Source organism: Cupressus sempervirens, chromosome 9 (genome assembly GCF_028749045.1).
Source record: "Cupressus sempervirens isolate cs-2001-9-10 chromosome 9, ASM2874904v1, whole genome shotgun sequence".
Classification (NCBI taxonomy): domain Eukaryota; kingdom Viridiplantae; phylum Streptophyta; class Pinopsida; order Cupressales; family Cupressaceae; genus Cupressus; species Cupressus sempervirens.
Genome location: NC_143126.1, coordinates 815,786,208 through 815,805,344, shown reverse-complemented (window position 1 = coordinate 815,805,344; position 19,137 = coordinate 815,786,208). Strand labels below are relative to the sequence as shown.

General features: G+C 36.0%; 1 protein-coding gene across 1 annotated transcript in view; it reads left to right on the top strand.

The window, feature by feature from the left end:
• Window positions 1–364: 364 nt before the first annotated feature.
• The window catches only part of LOC149541188 (plastid transcriptionally active protein), a 65,737-nt gene continuing 46,964 nt past the window's right edge, over window positions 365–19,137 (top strand). The window contains exons 1-2 of the mRNA XM_089802189.1: window positions 365–673; window positions 1,266–1,414. Coding sequence (XP_089658315.1) covers window positions 548–673; window positions 1,266–1,414 — 275 coding nt within the window. The 5' untranslated portion in view covers window positions 365–547. The remainder of the gene's footprint in view (window positions 674–1,265; window positions 1,415–19,137) is intronic.

The window sequence follows — 19,137 nt, the reverse complement described above, 5'->3', positions numbered from 1 at the left end:
ATGCCCAAACATATAATAATATAACACTAAGAACTTAACAATAAATTATGAGCCATCCTTTCAGATTACAACTGCATTGCATTTCTAGGACAAAAATTTAACAACAAATATGACCTATCCTATCAGAAGTGCATTTCTAAACAAAAACTAATGCATTCACAATGTTAATTTAGAACTATTTAACCTTATTCCCACTCATTTACACCTCTACAACCATTATGCGTTAGGTAGGAACTATGACGCTTCTCTTGTTAATATGTTAATATTAGACTATTAACGTTTAGTTAATACATATTCAATTAAAAAAATTAAAAAGGAAAAAAAAAACACTTGATAAGTAGGAAAAAAAACACTTTTCAAATTCGCTTACAGCCATATGCAAGGATAAATCCTACATTTTCAAGAGTTTAAAATGGCAAGTTACCTACTGCAATACTCGCTAGAACCCTAAACCCCTTTCCCATGCCGCTAAAAATATTCAATAGATAAAGGGAAAGAGCACTACTGGGAAAAATTAATTTAGCACATTTTTTTTTTCCCGGCTAAGATGGATAAAAATCCACTGTCTCTGTTCGCAAAAATAGGAGCTGTAGCGGTGGGAGGACTTGTCACTCTTTCTTTTGCATCATCTCTTGTTGTAGGAGGCATTCGAAATGTTACCGAAGCCAAACGAGTAAGTCCAACATTATTTTTAATGGAAAGTGCGAGTGCTTTGAATTTTGGAAGTTAAAAATCCTGTCAGAGAATTTCGCAGTTATCCATACGAGTTCAAAATCGTTTTTAATTATTCATATTAGTTCAAAACTTTGGCAATTACCCTGGATTGCTCTATTGAATAATGCAATTGCCGAGCATCATTGCAAAGAATTTTGCAATTGCACGATATCGGTTCAGAGGATTTTGCGACTAGATTATATCAGTTTAGGCAAATTTGCAAGTATACGATATCATTGAAATTTTGTTGCAATTTCCCAATATCAGTTCATAGGATGAAGCAACTACCAATATCAGTTCAAAGACTTGTGCAGTTAGTCATTATCAATTTAAGGAGTGTGGAATGTACTTAAAATCAGTTCAATTTATTTTGCAACAATTAAACATCAGTTCACAGGGTTTTGCAATTGCCCAATATCAGTTCAAGGATCTTGTAGTCACCCATTGTTACTTCAAAAAGTTATGCTACAACTCAATATCAGTTCATTGACTTTGCAGTTTATCAAATAAAGCAGCATACTTATAGCTTGAAAATACTTTGCTTTATGTAGAAAAAGACAGCACCGCCTTGTTCAGTCTGCGATGGCAGAGGATTTATGCAATGCAAACTGTGCGGAGGAAGGGCAACGATAGAGTGGTCACCTCTTTATGATCCAGTTGTCCTCAAACCCTGTGTCTGTCCCACCTGTGAAGGTAACAGGTAAAAATCCTAACAATGCTTGAAACTTTAGAAACATAATGTGAATAAATGGTACACATTATAAATGCACGAAGTTTCTATTTCCCAGGGCGCTGCCTTTTTCCAGAAACTCTTTTAACCCTAACAACCCATAAAATCCCAAGGAAGTCTTCTGTAAATAAATGGTAACATTATGCATACAAAACATTTTAGAACATCTCATTATGATTGAAAATGTAAGGCAATGGATCCTTGTGATGCTTTTCTTTTAATATTCATTTACTTTCTTGAGAAAGATAAATTTTGGCCAATTGTTTTCTTCGCACAAACTGTATGAATATATGTATTGTAGTTGTGCATGTTTCCAGTACAGCCACTGGAAGCCATGAACACGAATTTAGAGATGCAGAAGGGTAACTCTGGTTCTGAGAGGGATTTTTCCTTCAAACCCTGATACTAATTTTGTAACATGCTTTTTACATAGTTACATGAAGACGTGAGTATATGGAGTTGGGGATGCCATTAAAATCAGGGCATTGGATTAATCATTATAGGGACCTCCTTACTGCAGTGTCTCCGTAAACATGAGTTTATTTAACTTTAGATGAATGGCATGGGGTTTTAGACTATAATATGTGATTTAATTAGGGAATGTAAATTTCTAAGGTATCAAATATTAAGTGAATCTAAATAGTTCAAACAAAATTATTACTAAAACATGTTTATTTGGGTGACTGTTACAACTTTAAGTAACTTTTATAGGATAGTGTTTCTCCAGATTTTTGTTGATTTGCGAATCTTTATTTTGACAATATTTGCAAAAATGAGTCCATTGCCAAAAGTAGCCCATAAAAGATGCCATCTTTATTGTATGATGAATGTTTTATTGGATAGGATTACTGAATTTTGGGGGTTAAATTAATCAGTTTTAGATTGAAGTTTTTTATGTGAAGACATAGTAGAAGCTTCTTTGAAAGGCTTTATTAACTTGTGTGCAGTTTGTCTAGATATGCCTCAATAGATCCTTTCTTGTTAATGATATCATTGTACCTTGATTTTCCCTATGACTTACATCTCAGATACTCTATTTTTATCTACTGTGGAAGATTTACATGGGGTCTAATAAGATGAATGCTTTGTTGGGTTGAATTTACTGTTGTCTGAAGTACTTTGTAAAATAAAAGAGCATCTAATGTTAACATAAATGATTGTTCATTGGTTCTATTGTGAAGTTACCACACATCGCCCCATTGCAAATGGTGACCCTTAATTTTTTCATTTTTAGGATTTTATTTTAGTGTTTCAATCTCAATCTCTGGTCTCTTGCTAGACTCCAGTTTTAAGTTTAGGAGATCAATCAAAGTTTAGAGTATTGCCAAGTTTGGGAGTGTCATCAAAATGTAAAAAGAAGAAGCATGATTAAATGTATATTTTGATGCTACAGAAGCGTTTAGAAGGGCCAAGGGACAAAGATCAACATTGGTTGAGCTAAATTCTGACACCTACTTTTTAGGGAAAAATGCTTTTTTGGCTTTTTCCCTTTTCAGAAGTTTAGTTTTTTTAGTATTTTGAGGCCAATCTAGGATATTGCTTTTTTTGTTTTCTTTTTCTAAATTTACAAAGTTACTTTTTTACTTTTTCAAAGTTTCGAAGTTTAGAACTTCCTATTTTGGGAAAGCTAGAGGTTTTGCTTACAATTGAGAAAATTGTGAAAGCATGGGAAATTGTAAAAGAATTGGATATCAAGAACTCATAGAAAGTTGTGTGAAAATCTGGTTTGTAAGACCAAGTCCGTCTAGGTTTTGAGGATGATTGGAAAAATTGCAAAGTGTTTGGGAATTCCTTGACAAGACATGAAGTCCAATGTCTCAAGAGAGAATTTGTCAAGGTTCAAACCAGTTTCAAATCCACCCGAGTTAAAAGGAGGATATTCTACAAATGAACAAGGAGTCTTCTCTAGCATTAAGAATTTGCCTATGAATTCAATAACAAATCCAATCAAGGTAAAATAAGGAAGATCCTCAAAACCATGTGTAGTCCGATCAAAATGTTCCTTGTTCTACCAAGGTAAAACAAAGAAAATCCGTAAGTGATTACAAAGATCATTCAATTTTGGGAAAGCATGAGATTTGCCTAAGGTATAGTATGGAAATCCTTATTCAACCCAAGGTAAAACAAGGAAAATCCTCGAGCACACTTAAAGATTGTCCAAACTAGAGGATAATTACCAATTTGGCTAAGGATTGAAGAAATTCCTCACTCCAAGAGAAGTCTGCCAAAGGAGAAAGAAGAAATTCCACAATCCACGGTGAAGTTAGATCAAAGAAAGGAAGAATTCACCATTCTACCCAAGGTAAAATGAGGAAATTCGACAAGTCAATAACAAGTCTGCTCAACCTTGGGAAGGCATGAAAATTTGTCTAAGGCATGGAGATTTCCACAAACACACTTGAAGTGTAACCTTTCACGAGCAATTTACTCAAAAACCATGCTAAATCCAATCAAAGAAGGGAAGAGTTCATCATCCATCCAAGGCAAAGCAAGGAAAGTCCACAAGTGATTACAAAGTACGCTCCTCCAAGTGTGGAAAATTTCGTTTTAAAAAAACCCCACAAACCAAGCAAGGTACTTCCTCTCATGATAAAAATTGGCTAAGTGTTGACAACCTAAGAAATGAAATTCACTTTCTAGAGCTAGAGAAATCTTCAAAAAATTGTGGAGTCCGAAGACATTTAAGGTTGATATCATCAAGTATCTAGAGAAAATTCCAAGTGGGAAAAAGGAAAAGACTAAGTTTGAAAGGGAAAATGTTAAGTTTATGCATAGAAAAGAAGAGTTACAAGTTTCTAGAGAGACAAGGTGTGGATTTTGGAAGAGAGGTTTTTTTAGAGGGTGAAGTCACTAAGGAAGCAATGATGAAATTTGCCTATGTGTGGGAAATTTCTTGAAAATTAGACCTGAAAATGCATTTCCAAGGATAGCATATCACCATTTCCACAATTCATAAGGCCATCTCTAGATTAGTATAAGATTGGTGAAACCATAGTAATGAGTCATTGAAAATTTTCTCAATGTTGATTTGGAAGTCTAATGCGAAGTGAACAATCTAGGGCAGACAAGGATGAAGGAAATACTAGAACAACTTGGGATTTCCAGAGGTTAAAGATCAAACAAAGGAATTCAAATGGTATAAGAAAATATTGCACTCACAGATGAGGAAAACAAACACTGCTAAGGACTTTATCACCGATGAAGAATTTCAAGACAAGAAGAAGCATGGATGAACAAGGGAAGATTACGAAGGCATCTTCTAGATTTCAAAGTTCATGGAATGAAGCCCACGATCTAGGATCAAAGATGATTAAGAGCATTCAAAAGGGAGAAAGTTCCGAGTTCAAAGAGGTTTAAAAATGCACATTGGGAATATTTTTCCAAAATCCCATATTCCCAATATTGATGAAGAATTGTTCAAGGCTAACTTGATTCAAAGAGATAAGCATGCTAAGGTGGCAACCATCTATCTCCACCAATTAGATAACGTAGTACATGTGGTGTCCAAGTTCATTGCATATGTTGCCAAGGAAAGGATAAGGAATGCTTTCTTTTAGAAGAAATCTCCATTTGAGTGGTTCATTTTTTATTAGTTCTCACTGGAGAAGCATTGTAAACCCTAGTTAGGATATGGTTGTCCAAATTTTTCTCATCAATCTTAATTTGATTTGGGACCTTCATTTGTTTTTGAACTCTTATATGAACCTTTCTCATTTCATTTGTAAAGGGAGATTCAAAGAGATTGTTGCATAAAACAGTTACATAAATTCATTGTTTAATTTTTGGTGAATTTAATATCTTTTGCAATTTACATGGTTTCTTGTTGCTTACTAAAGTAGATTTTATTTTCAAGATATTAAATTGAATGAAGGATTTGATTAAGATGTTTATTTTCTCGCCTGTGATAATTGGATGATTTTCAACTATTGTGCAAGGTTAGTTTGAACTTGTGATAGAAAACTTAACTTCCATTATCATGTTCATTGTTCAAATGTTGGTGAGCAAGTGCAATGTAAATCCTTTGGATCCCTTAGAAGATAGCTTCCTTTTGTAGTCGTTGAATTTGGCGAAGCAAGGATTGGTTTAGTTTTCACTTTTGCAAATTTGTCTCAAAAAGCTCATAGGTCTAGTTTAGAGTTAGAATAGTTTTCCTCAACCTTGAATCGTTTTCCTTTTTTAAGTTTTGATTGAAGTAGAATTCGGAAGCTCAAGGGCAAAATTATTCAAAGATATTGAAATTATACCATGTAAAGTGCCCTTGGAGGTTTGCAACAAATCATCCTACCACGAGAGTCTTTCTTGAACAAGAAAATCACAAGCATTTGAAACCTTGGAGTAGTTCGCATGATCACACAGTTTGTATGTTTAGCACATAGAAGATTTTGATCGAGAGGATAGAGTACTCCCTATGGTAGTTTATTCTATGTCATAAAATAGACATCAATAGGTTCTCCATACATATTGAACTAGGCGACCATTTTCCTAGTCTGTGAACCACAAGTGTTTTGTTGAGCAAGGTTCTACATTTTTTGAATTGCAAAGCAATGAAATAAAGAATTCATATGTTAATAGTAGTTGTTTTCCCAAGAATATATATTACGATGACATTTTTCCTCTTTTATGCACTAGAAGATTGATTAGGGGGTTTAATATGATAACTAGCTTTCTAGGTAGGGTTTAACTGTTTAAGAATTGCAAAAGATGAAAATAAAACTCATGCCAAAAAAATGTATTGGTTTTTCCTGTACTAACATTCTATTTTCATGGGAATTGGCGTGGCAACAATGCAATTTATTTCAATCACATATATTTAAAACAGGGAAGAGGAGACAAAACATGACAAAACTTTAAACTAAAATAGTTTTTATAAAAATAACATGAAATTTTGGGATCTTTTATTATAATTATTGTTAAAAAAAACTTGGTTTTATGGTTGTATATTGGTTTTTAAATTCAAGCCAGTATTCTTCTTAAACGATTCCAACATTGGCAGCCTGGTCAGCAATTTTGCTGCCAAACCTACCAATAGGAGAGAGCTTGACACCCTTTAGAGAAAAGTTTGAAAACTTGGACTTGATGTGGACTTAGCAGCCCAAAATAGGACTCGTACTTGAGACTTGCCAAGAAACTTGGGTAGGACTTGGAAAAGAAAAACACATAAGTTACCAAACTCTTCCCTGAAAGGTCAGGGTCCCAGTCTAGTCTATCCCAAATAAGGGTTTGCATGCGATATGCTTTGAGTCCAAATAGGATCACGCATTTACCCTATCAGTTTCTTTGTCAAACCTGCAAGAAGTTAGGAGAATTTTGAAGAAATTTTTATATCCACAGCTGAAATTGTGAAGAATTTGATGGGACTTTGGCACATTTTTTATTTTTTTAAAAGTTTCATTTTAGTCTATTTCGGTCAACTAAAAGCAAACTTCCAAAATAGACTAAAAGGACTAAAATGCTGAAACATATCTTGTTTGTGCATTTGTGAATGAAAACTAAAACTTCTTGTCTCCATTGCTAAAGTTTCTTGCTTGCTTGCTATTGCACAAGTGTTGAAGGGTGATTGTTGCATGCGCTAAGCTGGTTTGCAAGCTATTCCTATGTGATTGCAATTGTTGAGAACTCCCCAAAGACACTGAAGAGGAAGATTTAACAAAAGATGTAGGTTTTTGTTGATTTTGCTTATTTTTTGAAGTTTTCTTTGCATTTTCTTACAAAATGATTCTAGTCCTTTTTCACATTTTGGTTTGTGGCTTTGTATGTTGTTTATAGAATTATAGAATGACAAGTGCTTCTAGCACTAGGAAGTCCTGATTCAAAATATACCTGAGTTCTGCAGTATGGAAGCATGTGCAAGGGGTTCATTAGATACCAGGTTCAGGATGTTTCCTTTAGATTTGTAGCATTTGCAAAGAAAAGCTCTTATAGTTGAGAGAAAGTACATTAGTCCATTATCGCTCAGAAAGGCATCAAGTTTAGTACAAGAAAGCCAAAAGTTCAAGGGGAGTCTACACCTAAAACCCTTCTTGCAAACTCTCTTGTACAGAATATATTGAAGACCAATGACAACTAGATGAAGCAGTTAGGAATTCAATTGCTCGTTCTTTAGAAAGGTCTAGAAGTAAAAAAGCATTGATGACCTCTATGGCTGTAGTTTTCATTAACTACCTGTAGAGGGCCATCCATTCTTGCGTGTTTTTCTATTAACTATAAGGAAAAGAGCTAGATACAGTCCATTACATTACTGCATAGAGTTCAACCACCGTCAGCTATACTGGATACCATCAAAATACATATTGATCTATGGCTCAGTTAGATCTAGATTAACAACTCATACATATAGCCAATTTCAAAAAAGTACAAAACAAAAATCTAGAATTATTCATCCAATTTGAACCAAGCAGTCCATGGTTGGGGACCATCTGCTCATTTAAGTCTGAAACCATCTTGCTGAATGACATTATATGGGTTTGAGAATCATGCTTCCCATGGCAAGGCTGGAAGAGTTGGTGGGGCACCTGCTATCAGACACGGTTGACTGGAGGTGTTGCTAGCTGCAGTGGGCAAATCTTGGTGTATTTCAGAATTTGATAGGTTGTTGGAAGAAGCCTACAACATTTTCTTTTTCTTAATTTGTTCCAGAAATTGCTTTAAGGTACAATTGAAGTCAACTTCAATCTTATCCTTGGCTTTAAACTTGTATGGAATACCTTCCTTCCTGAATATGGTGGCATAGTCATTGATGACTTTGAGCAACTTATGCTCTTTAACCTGCATAGTCATAGTCAACTACGAGGAAATGTTAAGGTAAATGTGTCTCTGCAGAGACTCGGTGAGAATTCTATGGCAACCCTTGAAAATATCCTCATTCCTAATTTTCCAGATGTGCCAAAGAAAAAGAGGAGTAAAAACGTACCAACATGAATTGTAACTTCTACCAATTCCACAATAAAACCAGATATGACGTTGTTAGAAATGGAAAAATAAATATGTAAATAAGCAATACCAAGAAAGAATCTAAGCGAGTTAATGCATGAAAAGATATTACCATAAGATAGGAGAGAGAAAGCTTCAAGATCCAACACCATGAGACAAGATATTTGAAAAGGGGAAAGCAAAGAAAACCCCTTGTGACATTATGAATGAGGCATGAAAAGCCTAAGAAGAAAGAGAGAGAGAGCAAGAGAGCAATTGCTCATACAATAATTGAGAAGAGGAAGAAACCTCATTAGAAATGAGAGAGGAGGGTCATCTCTTAAATAGAGATGAGAGAGAGGAGTTAGAATGTAACTCCCATGTCTATGAATGCCACCATTCATAAGTGTGTGAGGCCAAGTGTGAGATTCCTCTTAAGGAGGAATAATCTAAATTACAAATTACAATAAGTATTTGTCCTCACATATTCTACTAGAGGACAAAATAAGATGTAGTGGAAAAAGGACAAAAATGAAATATATTAGGATACCTTGGCTTATATCCTAATATATTATAACAATAAAGAAAGGAGGATTAACCTTGGTTTATAAACATACCAAGGAAAGATTACAACTTCTAACACCCCCCTTTAATCTTTACTTGGGGAAATTACATCAAAGGGTATTAAACCCATATTTTTACAATGAAATTCTAAATAGCAGCAACTTGATCTTTGAGAATGTCTTCAATTATGCAAAAGGTCTCTGTGAGTGTAGGTAGATCTTCGTAGATCCAAGAGAGAAGTGGATAGGTCATGAAATGTACACCAAATAATATTGTCTTGTATGTGCCTGGATAGATTATCTGAAAAACATAGAGACAAGAAACGAGACAACTATCCACAAGAAGTATTTCATCTTATATTCAAATTAGAAATCCTTTTGAATAAGGATAATAAAACTCTCATAGAGAAACAATGAGGAAAATAAAGCATGTTACCACAAAACAATGGAGATAACCTGATATCAAGATAAAGTATATGCTCAAATATTATCAATAAGTACAAAAAAAGTTCGATCAATGATCTCATGAAAAGTATATTATACTAATGTACTAATGACCACAGACAAGGCCAACTAATGATACTTGCATCAACATTGCATCAATCACGTGGATATAGATAGTCCACTTAATGAATCATCTCCCTGCAAGTTAATGGGCTGCAGCACCATAACTTACATGACTCATGATCTAAGCAATAAAGTATGCAGAACATTATCGCATTGTATATTTATCAAAGAAATATAAGAGAGACAATAATAAATTAGTAGAACATGTGCCTCAAGCACCAAATAATTCAAGTTACAATTTTTCCAAGAATTATTGCTGATGTGGATCAAAGGAAGGGTTTATGAGGAGTGACAACATATTGCCTTCAAATAAGAAATCCATCATGGACAAGCAACATCATTGCCACGAGGAAATATATCAACAAGGGTCAAAACAACTTTCTCAAATAGAGTCTCCAATATTGGAGTGCTCCAAGATATGGTAGCCTCGTCACCTATACACTAAAAAATTAGCAAGGTGTAGGAAGTCATACCACGAATAAATCAAAACTAGGAGCATACACCAAGGAGACAAAGGGATTGGAATGGGAAATCCCCATAAAAATATGATCCTCGCATTGAGGACAAATGGAGGGAAACTCCATTGAAGTAAGTGCACACCAATTATAGGTTGGAGAGATACACCACGGCCAGATAAGGCAACTATGAGTCCGTTAAAAACTGTCGGGTCCACCATAGTTAACCTTGATAAATTGGCTCCCGATGCAACTTACAAAAAAATATATATATAATAAAAGAATGGTATTAAACCATGAAATGCTATAATGAGCATAAAGAGATGCTATAAAAGCATAAAACTGCAACCATGTGCAGATAGATCAATTAAGTCAAATCATTAAATAATGAAGGCAATAGTGTAAGATAACTCATAAACCTGAATAATTTGAGATAAATAAGAAGAATTTGGAAGAGCAATAAGCATAAATTATTAGATATCAGGTAGAAAACTCCATTAAGGGTAAGCATGAGTACTTAAGAGATTTTATGCAGTGGAGTCTTGAGCATATGTATTTTAGAGAAGAAAAAAACATTCTAAATTAATAAAATCACAATAGCTTGTATATTTATCTGGGTATATATGTGGGCCCCCATATATACTTGAATAAATGTACTTAAAATATGAAATCCTACAATGAAACAAGGTCATATCTAGCTCACATGGAAGCCAAATTATTGATGGAACATAAATACGTGTTCTAAAAGAAATAGACTTGAGGTACTTACCTTGATGCTTGATCAAAAATTAAAATGAAAAATAATATAAATACCTATATTCACAAAAAAAATGATAAAATTTCTATCATTTTCTCTCCAAATTCAAATTTATTAAATTGCATTATAAGATTTTAAGAACGTGGACTTGTCAAATAAGATCAAAAACTTTAGTAGGTCTCTATTTGAACACTAAGTTCAAAGTTGAAAAGAAGAGTATAATTCTTGCTGAAAGCATACTTAGCAATGACTGATGGCAAACTGGTGTCATATTGGTAAGGCTGTCAATATAATCTGTGAAAATATTACTGTGCGCACAACCACATTCGATTCGCCTTCACTAGTTTGCCAACTATTTAGAATTAAACACTTCAGAAAAACACAATATGAATTGACACAGTCAAGAGCGTTGCAAATTACCATTGCCTAACCCTGCAGAGCATATTTTTTCGAGACTAGAAAATTGTAGCAGTTATTACACAGCTAATGCAATTTTTTCAACATAAACTAAGAATATGGTTGTTTAGAATATATGAAACAATATGCACTAAAGGCCTTAAAACAGAGAAGTTTATTCTCGCTATGAAGGTTGTTTATAGGTTGTATATGCAAATAAAATTTCACAATCAAATAACTGATTTATTCTAATCAATGTATAGATTATTTACTGTTAGAATGGTAACAAGCAGTCCATTGACTATTCATTATTTAGAAAAGGACCTGCATCATATTCACAGCAAAGATTAGTAATGGCGGCTTTAATATCCAAAAAAAGCTCAGAAATTGTAAAGAACTCCAACAGTAGTAAGTGACAGTCATAGCTGGAATGAAAGTTCAGAGATGTATAACACAGATACCCAGAAGATGTGCAGCCACGGCAATAAGATTCCTAGCTAAAGTCATGTCATATTACAATATGCAAACCCCAGAATGAGGAATCATGACTCTTGGAAGCAAAAAAGGCAGAGAAATGTCACAGTATCAAGCAAAGGGGGGAAGATTTTATGAATAGCAGGAGTAAAGTTATATGTTTAAAAACTTTTGCAAATGAAAACATTTTTCAGACTATCTCCAGCCTGTGAAGCCAACTCCATATCAGAAAAAGCAAGAAGGTCGAGTAAAACCTTCAAGGGTGGGCTAAAATCAAACAGAAAATGTTTTTTTTGCATGACCTTTTGCATATACTCCTAAACATATAAAGTTTTTAAATATTACAAATAACCCTCCATTAATCTAAAACATGCACTACTTATGCATACCTCTGCAAAACAGTGAAGAGGGTATATGGATATTATAATCACGCTCTCAACCATAAAAGTGAATCATAGAGTCCCAATTCCCAACCTAATAAGATCGAGGCTTCAGAAGGGAGTTGACATTCTATTAACCTTTAAAGAACATGTTATACAAAGCCTCGTCCAAATGCTCGCAACTCTCAATGAACAGCTTAATCCTCGTCTCTAACATCATTTCAAAGGATGCTTTGACTTTGCATAAATTTTCACGCTATTTTTGAGAGCTTATTTTTGACTGAACTAATTATTTTCGAAATGCATCGACCTCCTCTAATGGAATTCTGCGTCCTTTGTAATATCCCCCATTCTCTGCTATTGCTATTGCTTGTAAGATAGGAGAGAGTTGAAGGTGAAAATCGTGGGGCAGATACGAGAGTATTGCGCCTGACGAGCAGCGACTAGAGCTTCGTCAAGTTTGCCAGAGCGGCTAAGCAATTGAAGATGGTTGTGGAGGCTGAGGCGATCCCCCACCAAGACATTGATGGGCTCAGGCAGGTTGGGGTCGTGAGGTTTTGCATTGGGTCCAGAATTTGTCGCAGAGGCATCAGATTCTATATAGAGGTGTTAGAAACGGTTCTGAGAAAAAATGGCAGGCTGCTATGATTAAAAAAAAATGTAAACCAATTATTGCAAAACGTCCCAAAAAAAAGAGAAAAGCGTAATAAAAAAACGTATTCGGTATTTGTCCGCTGCCTCTGCTTCACTGTCTCTGCAGCACAACCTCTTTCTCCAAAAGAGATGGCACGAACAAAGCAGACAACAAGGAAATCCACAGGAAGAAAGGCTCCTTGGAAGCAATTGGCAACAAAGGCAGCTCGCAAATCGGCGCCAACAATAGGCGGATTGAAGAAGCGGCACAGATTTAGGCCCGGAACAGTTGCCCTTCGAGAGATCCGCAGGTATCAAAAGAGCACAGAGTTGCTTATTAGGAAGCTGTCGTTTCAGTGCCTAGTCAGGGAAATTGCTTAGGATTACAAGACGGATCTGAGGTTCCAGAGATTCGGCGCGCAAAGAAGCGAAATATATATATATATATATTACCAAGAATAGATTTTTTTTTAAAAAAGAAAGAAAATAAATCACAATTTTTTTACTAATCTATTCAGAGTTCTAAGTTTATTTTTAACAATCACACTTAGAATAATTTGTTTAATATAATTGAAGAAGATTATTTTAATTAAATGATAAGTAGAATCAATATATAAAATATTTAAAATTAAACAAATTGCACAATTTAATATAAGTGCTATCTAATAAATGCTTCTTGTTTTGGCAGCACGCTGTCCAAAACAAGAGTAAAAAAAATTGATATCTAGATAGGAAAACCCTTTGGCGGCAAGCCTTCCAAAGGGGGTTAGATGAAAACTAATAGAAAATAAGAAGTAACCTGCACAAATTAGAGCAAACATAGGTTAATCAGGTTTGACGGTAAATTAGCCAAACCCAAAAAGAAAAAAAAAAACCATTTTCTTCCAACTTAAGAAGATTAAAAAAGAAATTAGTGAAATCTCTCTCAAGAGTCTCCTTCGAATCGTACCTTCATGCAAACACTCAAAAACAAAGATTAAACTGCTCTGATACCATGTTAGAAATGGAAAAATAAATATGTAAATAAGCAATACCAGGAAAGAATCTAAGCGAGTTAATGCATGAAAAGATATTACCATAAGATAGGAGAGAGAAAGCTTCAAGATCCAACACCATGAGACAAGATATTTGAAAAGGGGAAAGCAAAGAAAACCCCTTGTGACATTATGAATGAGGCATGAAAAGCCTAAGAAGAAAGAGAGAGAGAGCAAGAGAGCAATTGCTCATACAATAATTGAGAAGAGGAAGAAACCTCATTAGAAATGAGAGAGGAGGGTCATCTCTTAAATAGAGATGAGAGAGAGGAGTTAGAATGTAACTCCCATGTCTATGAATGCCACCATTCATAAGTGTGTGAGGCCAAGTGTGAGATTCCTCTTAAGGAGGAATAATCTAAATTACAAATTACAATAAGTATTTGTCCTCACATATTCCACTAGAGGACAAAATAAGATGTAGTGGAAAAAGCACAAAAATGAAATATATTAGGATACCTTGGCTTATATCCTAATATATTATAACAATAAAGAAAGGAGGATTAACCTTGGTTTATAAACATACGAAGGAAAGATTACAACTTCTAACAGACTTGAAACACTGAAATGCCACTACCCCAAGAAATACCAAAGATCTTCCAAACTCCATTGGGAAAGGGCAATCAAAGAACACATGTAAAATGGATTCTGGGAGTTAGCAAATGGAGTAGATGGGCTCACCATCGAGTTTAGAGAAGGGGAGTCTGTGTAGAAGCAGGCACCAAAAGAAACATTGAATCTTAGGTTCGATGGGCAAATGCCAAAGATTACCAATAGTTTTAATCCAGGTTTGGTGGTTGAGGTTGGTGTTCCATGTAAGGTTGAGGTGATCAAGGATAGGAAAGTGTCAGAGAGAAGGTTATGCACAAGTTTGGCTTGGTAAAGTATAAGGGAGATCCATCCAGCCACCCCAGTAGGGGGAGCCTATCAGCAACATCACTACAGGCTCTAGGGAGTTTGAGAACAACACAAGTCTTCTTCAGTATGGAGCATGTACTTTTCTGAGATAGAGAAATATTATATTTGTTAACAACTTCTTGCCACTCTAAAAGCTTTCCCTCAGAGATGATGTCACTCAACTTTTTGATACCATTTTTTGACCATTTCCTTGTAGAGCAGCCTTGAAGGAGGGCAAGGGGTATATCATTTCTTTTGAGATTCCACCATAATGATTTCTCTCCACAAACATTAAGCTCTTGATCCACTAATCTATTTCTTGAAACTAACTTTCTTATCTGTTCACATCCTTTCCACATAGCTTGAAAGACCAACCTTGAGTTTACATTTACTTGAAAGAAGATCATTGATGTGTAGCCCTTTCCAAGATCTTTCAGTACAAGGTACTCCCCTAGATATGTTGTTTTTTATTAGTATCTTCCATGGTTCATTCCCTTGAGTGGCCTTTGCTGTGCATTTGATAGCCAGGGCAAAACCCTGCCATCTAAGATCCTTTAGTCCAAGCCCACCCACCTCTTTCCTTCCAACACACCAATCCCATTTAACAACACGTCTCTTCTTCTTACCTTTGCCATCAAACCAAGAAAGTCCCTGATAACCTTTTGCACACAATTAATATGAGCTTGATTGAATAACCAAGTTGAGGAATATTATAAGTGTATGCGGACAAAATCTTTTGATTGCACTCTACTTGCCAGAGATAAATAATTGTTTTTCCACTTGGAAAGTTTCTTCTCAATCTTATTTTTGACCCATCCCCACATTGCATTTAGATTAGGATGAACTGAGAAGGGAATCCCTAAGTATCTTAGCTAGTGATTCGGGCCCCCCCTTGAAACATCAAATCTATCACAATAGACTGGGGGGTGTTCATCCCATCCTAACATAATAGATTTAGCCATTGGTACTTTACTGCTTGAAGCAAAGCAAAATGCATCTATCTTGGCAGCTATGTTTTCAACAGTCTTCTCAGATAACACTACCAATATAGCTGTAACATCTGCAAACTGGATTAGTTCCTCTTGGTTGGGAAGCACAATCTTTCTCACCCTTGGCGATACTGAATCATCTCTCAGTATATAGAACAAAGAATCTGCATCAATGATAGATAGAGTAGGGGCTAATGGGCAACCTTATCTAATGGATTTAGAAAGAGCAAAGGAGCTAGATCTATCACCATTAATCTCCACTGAGGTTGTGGCACCAATCATGAGAGAACTAATCATTTTGTTAAAAAAACTCGAGAACCCTAGTCCTTCAAGCATCATAATGATATACTTCCATTCAATCCTATCATAGGCTTTTTCATTAGCTATCAAAAACATACATGCTTGCTGACTTGAACATCTAGCCCAGTCCATGGCCTCCCAACAAGTAATTAAGTTTTCAAGAATAAATCTTCCTTTAACATATCTAGTTTGTGTGGAGCTGATCACTTTGGGTAAAATGTTTTCCAATCTCATTGCTAGTGTTTTGACCAAAATCTTATAAGACACATTGAGTAGAGTAATAGGCCACTAGTTCTTGATTAAAGTTTTGTCTCCATCCTTAGGAATGAGTTTTGTAAGGGCCGAGTTGGTAACAAAACCAAGAAATCTAGTTTCAATAGCCTCATCATATAACATCAAAAGATCTTGCCAGATCTAATCAATGTTACCCTTATAGAACTCAATGGGTAACCCATCAAGCCTCAGAGCCTTCGCGTTGCTCATCTTTAAAATGACATTAGTGATTTCCTCTCTAGATATAGGCTGGTCAAGCATATTATTGTCTTCATCATCTACCTTCTTAGGAATGAGGTTTTTGATCTTATCTCTTATTTCTTCCATAGAGCCTCCCACATCCTCTGAAGTGAAAAGTTTTGAGTAGAAGTTGGCAAAAGCATTAAGGATACCCATCTGATCACAAATGTCCTCATCATCTTCCCAAATATTTTCAATCTTGTCTCTTGCTTCCTTATGATTCAAAAGCTGGAAGAAGTATTTGACCCTCTGTCCCCATGCTCCAACCAGTTGATTTTGACCCTAATTTTGGCTTCCTTAATCTTAGAGTTTTGTAGCTTCCTCAAGCAATCTCTGGCTAGGGTTAGCGAATATAGAGCTTCCAAGTTGGAAGGATCTGCTTGAATACATTTTTCAGCTTCAACAATTGACTTGTGGAGGGTACATTCCCTATCCCTAGAGTCTTTAGCTTTCTTCTTCCCCACTATTTGGAACAATCTCTTCCAACTTTCAACCATTTCCCATCTTTTGATGCTCCCGGGTGCTTCACAGTATTGTGATTATACCATCTAATCACCATTATAGAAGTCTTAGTATCTTCATCCTTAAGGAGAGAAGTGTTTAGGGCAAAGCCTTCAGATTTATGAGAGGGTGCATGATCTCGATTCAACATGAAGATGGAGGCTGTGATAGGATGGTAGTCAGAGAGTGTATAAGAAAAGACCTGCACACAAACGCCATCTTGGTCCTTCTTAAAAGCCTCTTTACAAACATAAATCCTATGTAGTCTACAGTAGATCCTCCTTGCTCCTTTTTGGAGATTAGACTAGGTGTGCCAGATACCCTTATGCTCATTTTTACATCCTGCCAAAGGGTCAAAGAGGTTGAACTTACTAATCAGTTTGGACCAAAAGAACCTCTCATCTCCCTTCCACTCAAACTTAGATCCTCCTGATTAGTCTTGATTCCTCTCCACCATGTTGAAATCTCCAACTAATATCCAAGGAATATCTCTTATTTGACATCCTATTCCAAAGAGAAATTCTATCATTATGGTCATTGGGAGCATAAATAGAACTCCTACTTCTTTTCCATTTAAGTTCAAAATAACCAACACCATTCTGTAGCAAGGGGAGGATCCTCAATTAGTAATTAATTTTTGCCACTCGGGTCCTATTAGGATGGCAACGCCTCCCTTTCCTTTACCATGATTTGTGAAAACAATTTTGGCTTCTTTCCAAACACACTTGAGGGAAATGTCAAGTTGGAATCAGTTTGTTTTGATTTCTTGAAGCATGACAAAGTCCGCATCTTTATGGTTCTTGAAAAATCTCTTAATGACCTTTTTTGGCAGGTGACTCAAGTCCTCTGATATTCCAAGATATGAATTTGGCATTCATTAGGTAATAATTCAGGTTTCAATGTCCATAGGAGCTTTGAAGCTCTTCAAACATATAGGTAGTTTGTTCCTTGGGATCTTGGATGGTTTGATACTTTTGACTGAGTTGGGGGGCCTACCCCTCTTCCTCTTGGGAGAAGGATCCACATCCTTACAAAAGATTTCATATTCAAACTTCTCTTTCATTGCCACATCTTGCTTAGTCTTGGGTTTTCTAGACTTCTTCTTGACATTGAAAATAAATATATCACCATCCTCATCCATTTTATCAGAGTTGGAGTAATCAACCTTCATCTCATTCTGCTTCACAAAATCCTTACTAGTTCCAAGGGCCTCACCCTCTCTATTCCCAGGCTGCCTAATAGCATTGTTCTCCATCTGAAGGGATATAGGAGGCTTGAGGTTAGGAGGGGGGAGGGGAGGAGGAGCCATAATAACCGCAAGTTTATAACTACACAGTCTGTCTTCAAGATCACAGGAAAGCTTGATGGCTTCAAACCCATCAATGGTCTGGGCATCATCTTTACATACTTTAGTCAGGTCCACCTCAAAGGAGGTCACCATAGTCCCATTGTTATTGGGAAGAGTAGCTGACTATTTGTTACTTTGAAGCTTAGGAGATACATGGGAAGGAGAAGAGACTCCATCAATTGGGGGTAACACCGAGGGGACCAAGGATTGATTCCAAAACTTATGGCCAAAGATTTTCTTAATTTTCTCCAGAACAATTTGTTGGATGTTTTGAGTCATGTGCTTGGGCTTGCAAACCAAAGGACGGAGGCCAAGATTAATCTCATTAGGTCCAAGGAGAGTCTCAAGCTAGGAGAGCTCACGTTTTGAAGGACGAGGGGATCCCATAGACTTATTGAAGGCTGCTTGTAGGGCATCGAGCAAGGTGCAAATTGCCTCAAAGTTGACAGGAGGAATGTCAAGAGATGACATTGAAGCCCAAGGGAGACCATTGATAGGATTCCTTTGCTGAGATGGTGGATTCACTTTTTTGGGTCGTTTAGGGTTGCTCTTAGGAAGATTACAAATTTCTTCTTCATAAGAGGGCAATCATGTCTCTAGTGCCCTTCTCTTTTGCATAGAAAGCAGGAGTTGAGGCCGCCAAGGAAGGAGGTAGGGATAAGAAACGAACGATCATGGAGTTCAAACTACAACTTTTGGCAAATCCTTACCAGGATCAATAGCAATAAGGACTCTAGCATCAATACGAGGCAACAAATTATCAATTTTAGCTACCCTCAAAACTTTGCTAAGGGGCTCAAGAGACCAAGGAAGAAGGCTCTACAGAAAAGGGAGAAGATTGCAGACATGGATCCAACAAGGGGATGACAGAGCCATGATTTTAGCATTGATAGCATTAGGTGACCATGGTATGGCCTTGAAACAAGACTAGCCAATCCTCCATAATTGCTTATCAATCACCTCCTTTTGGGAGTTAG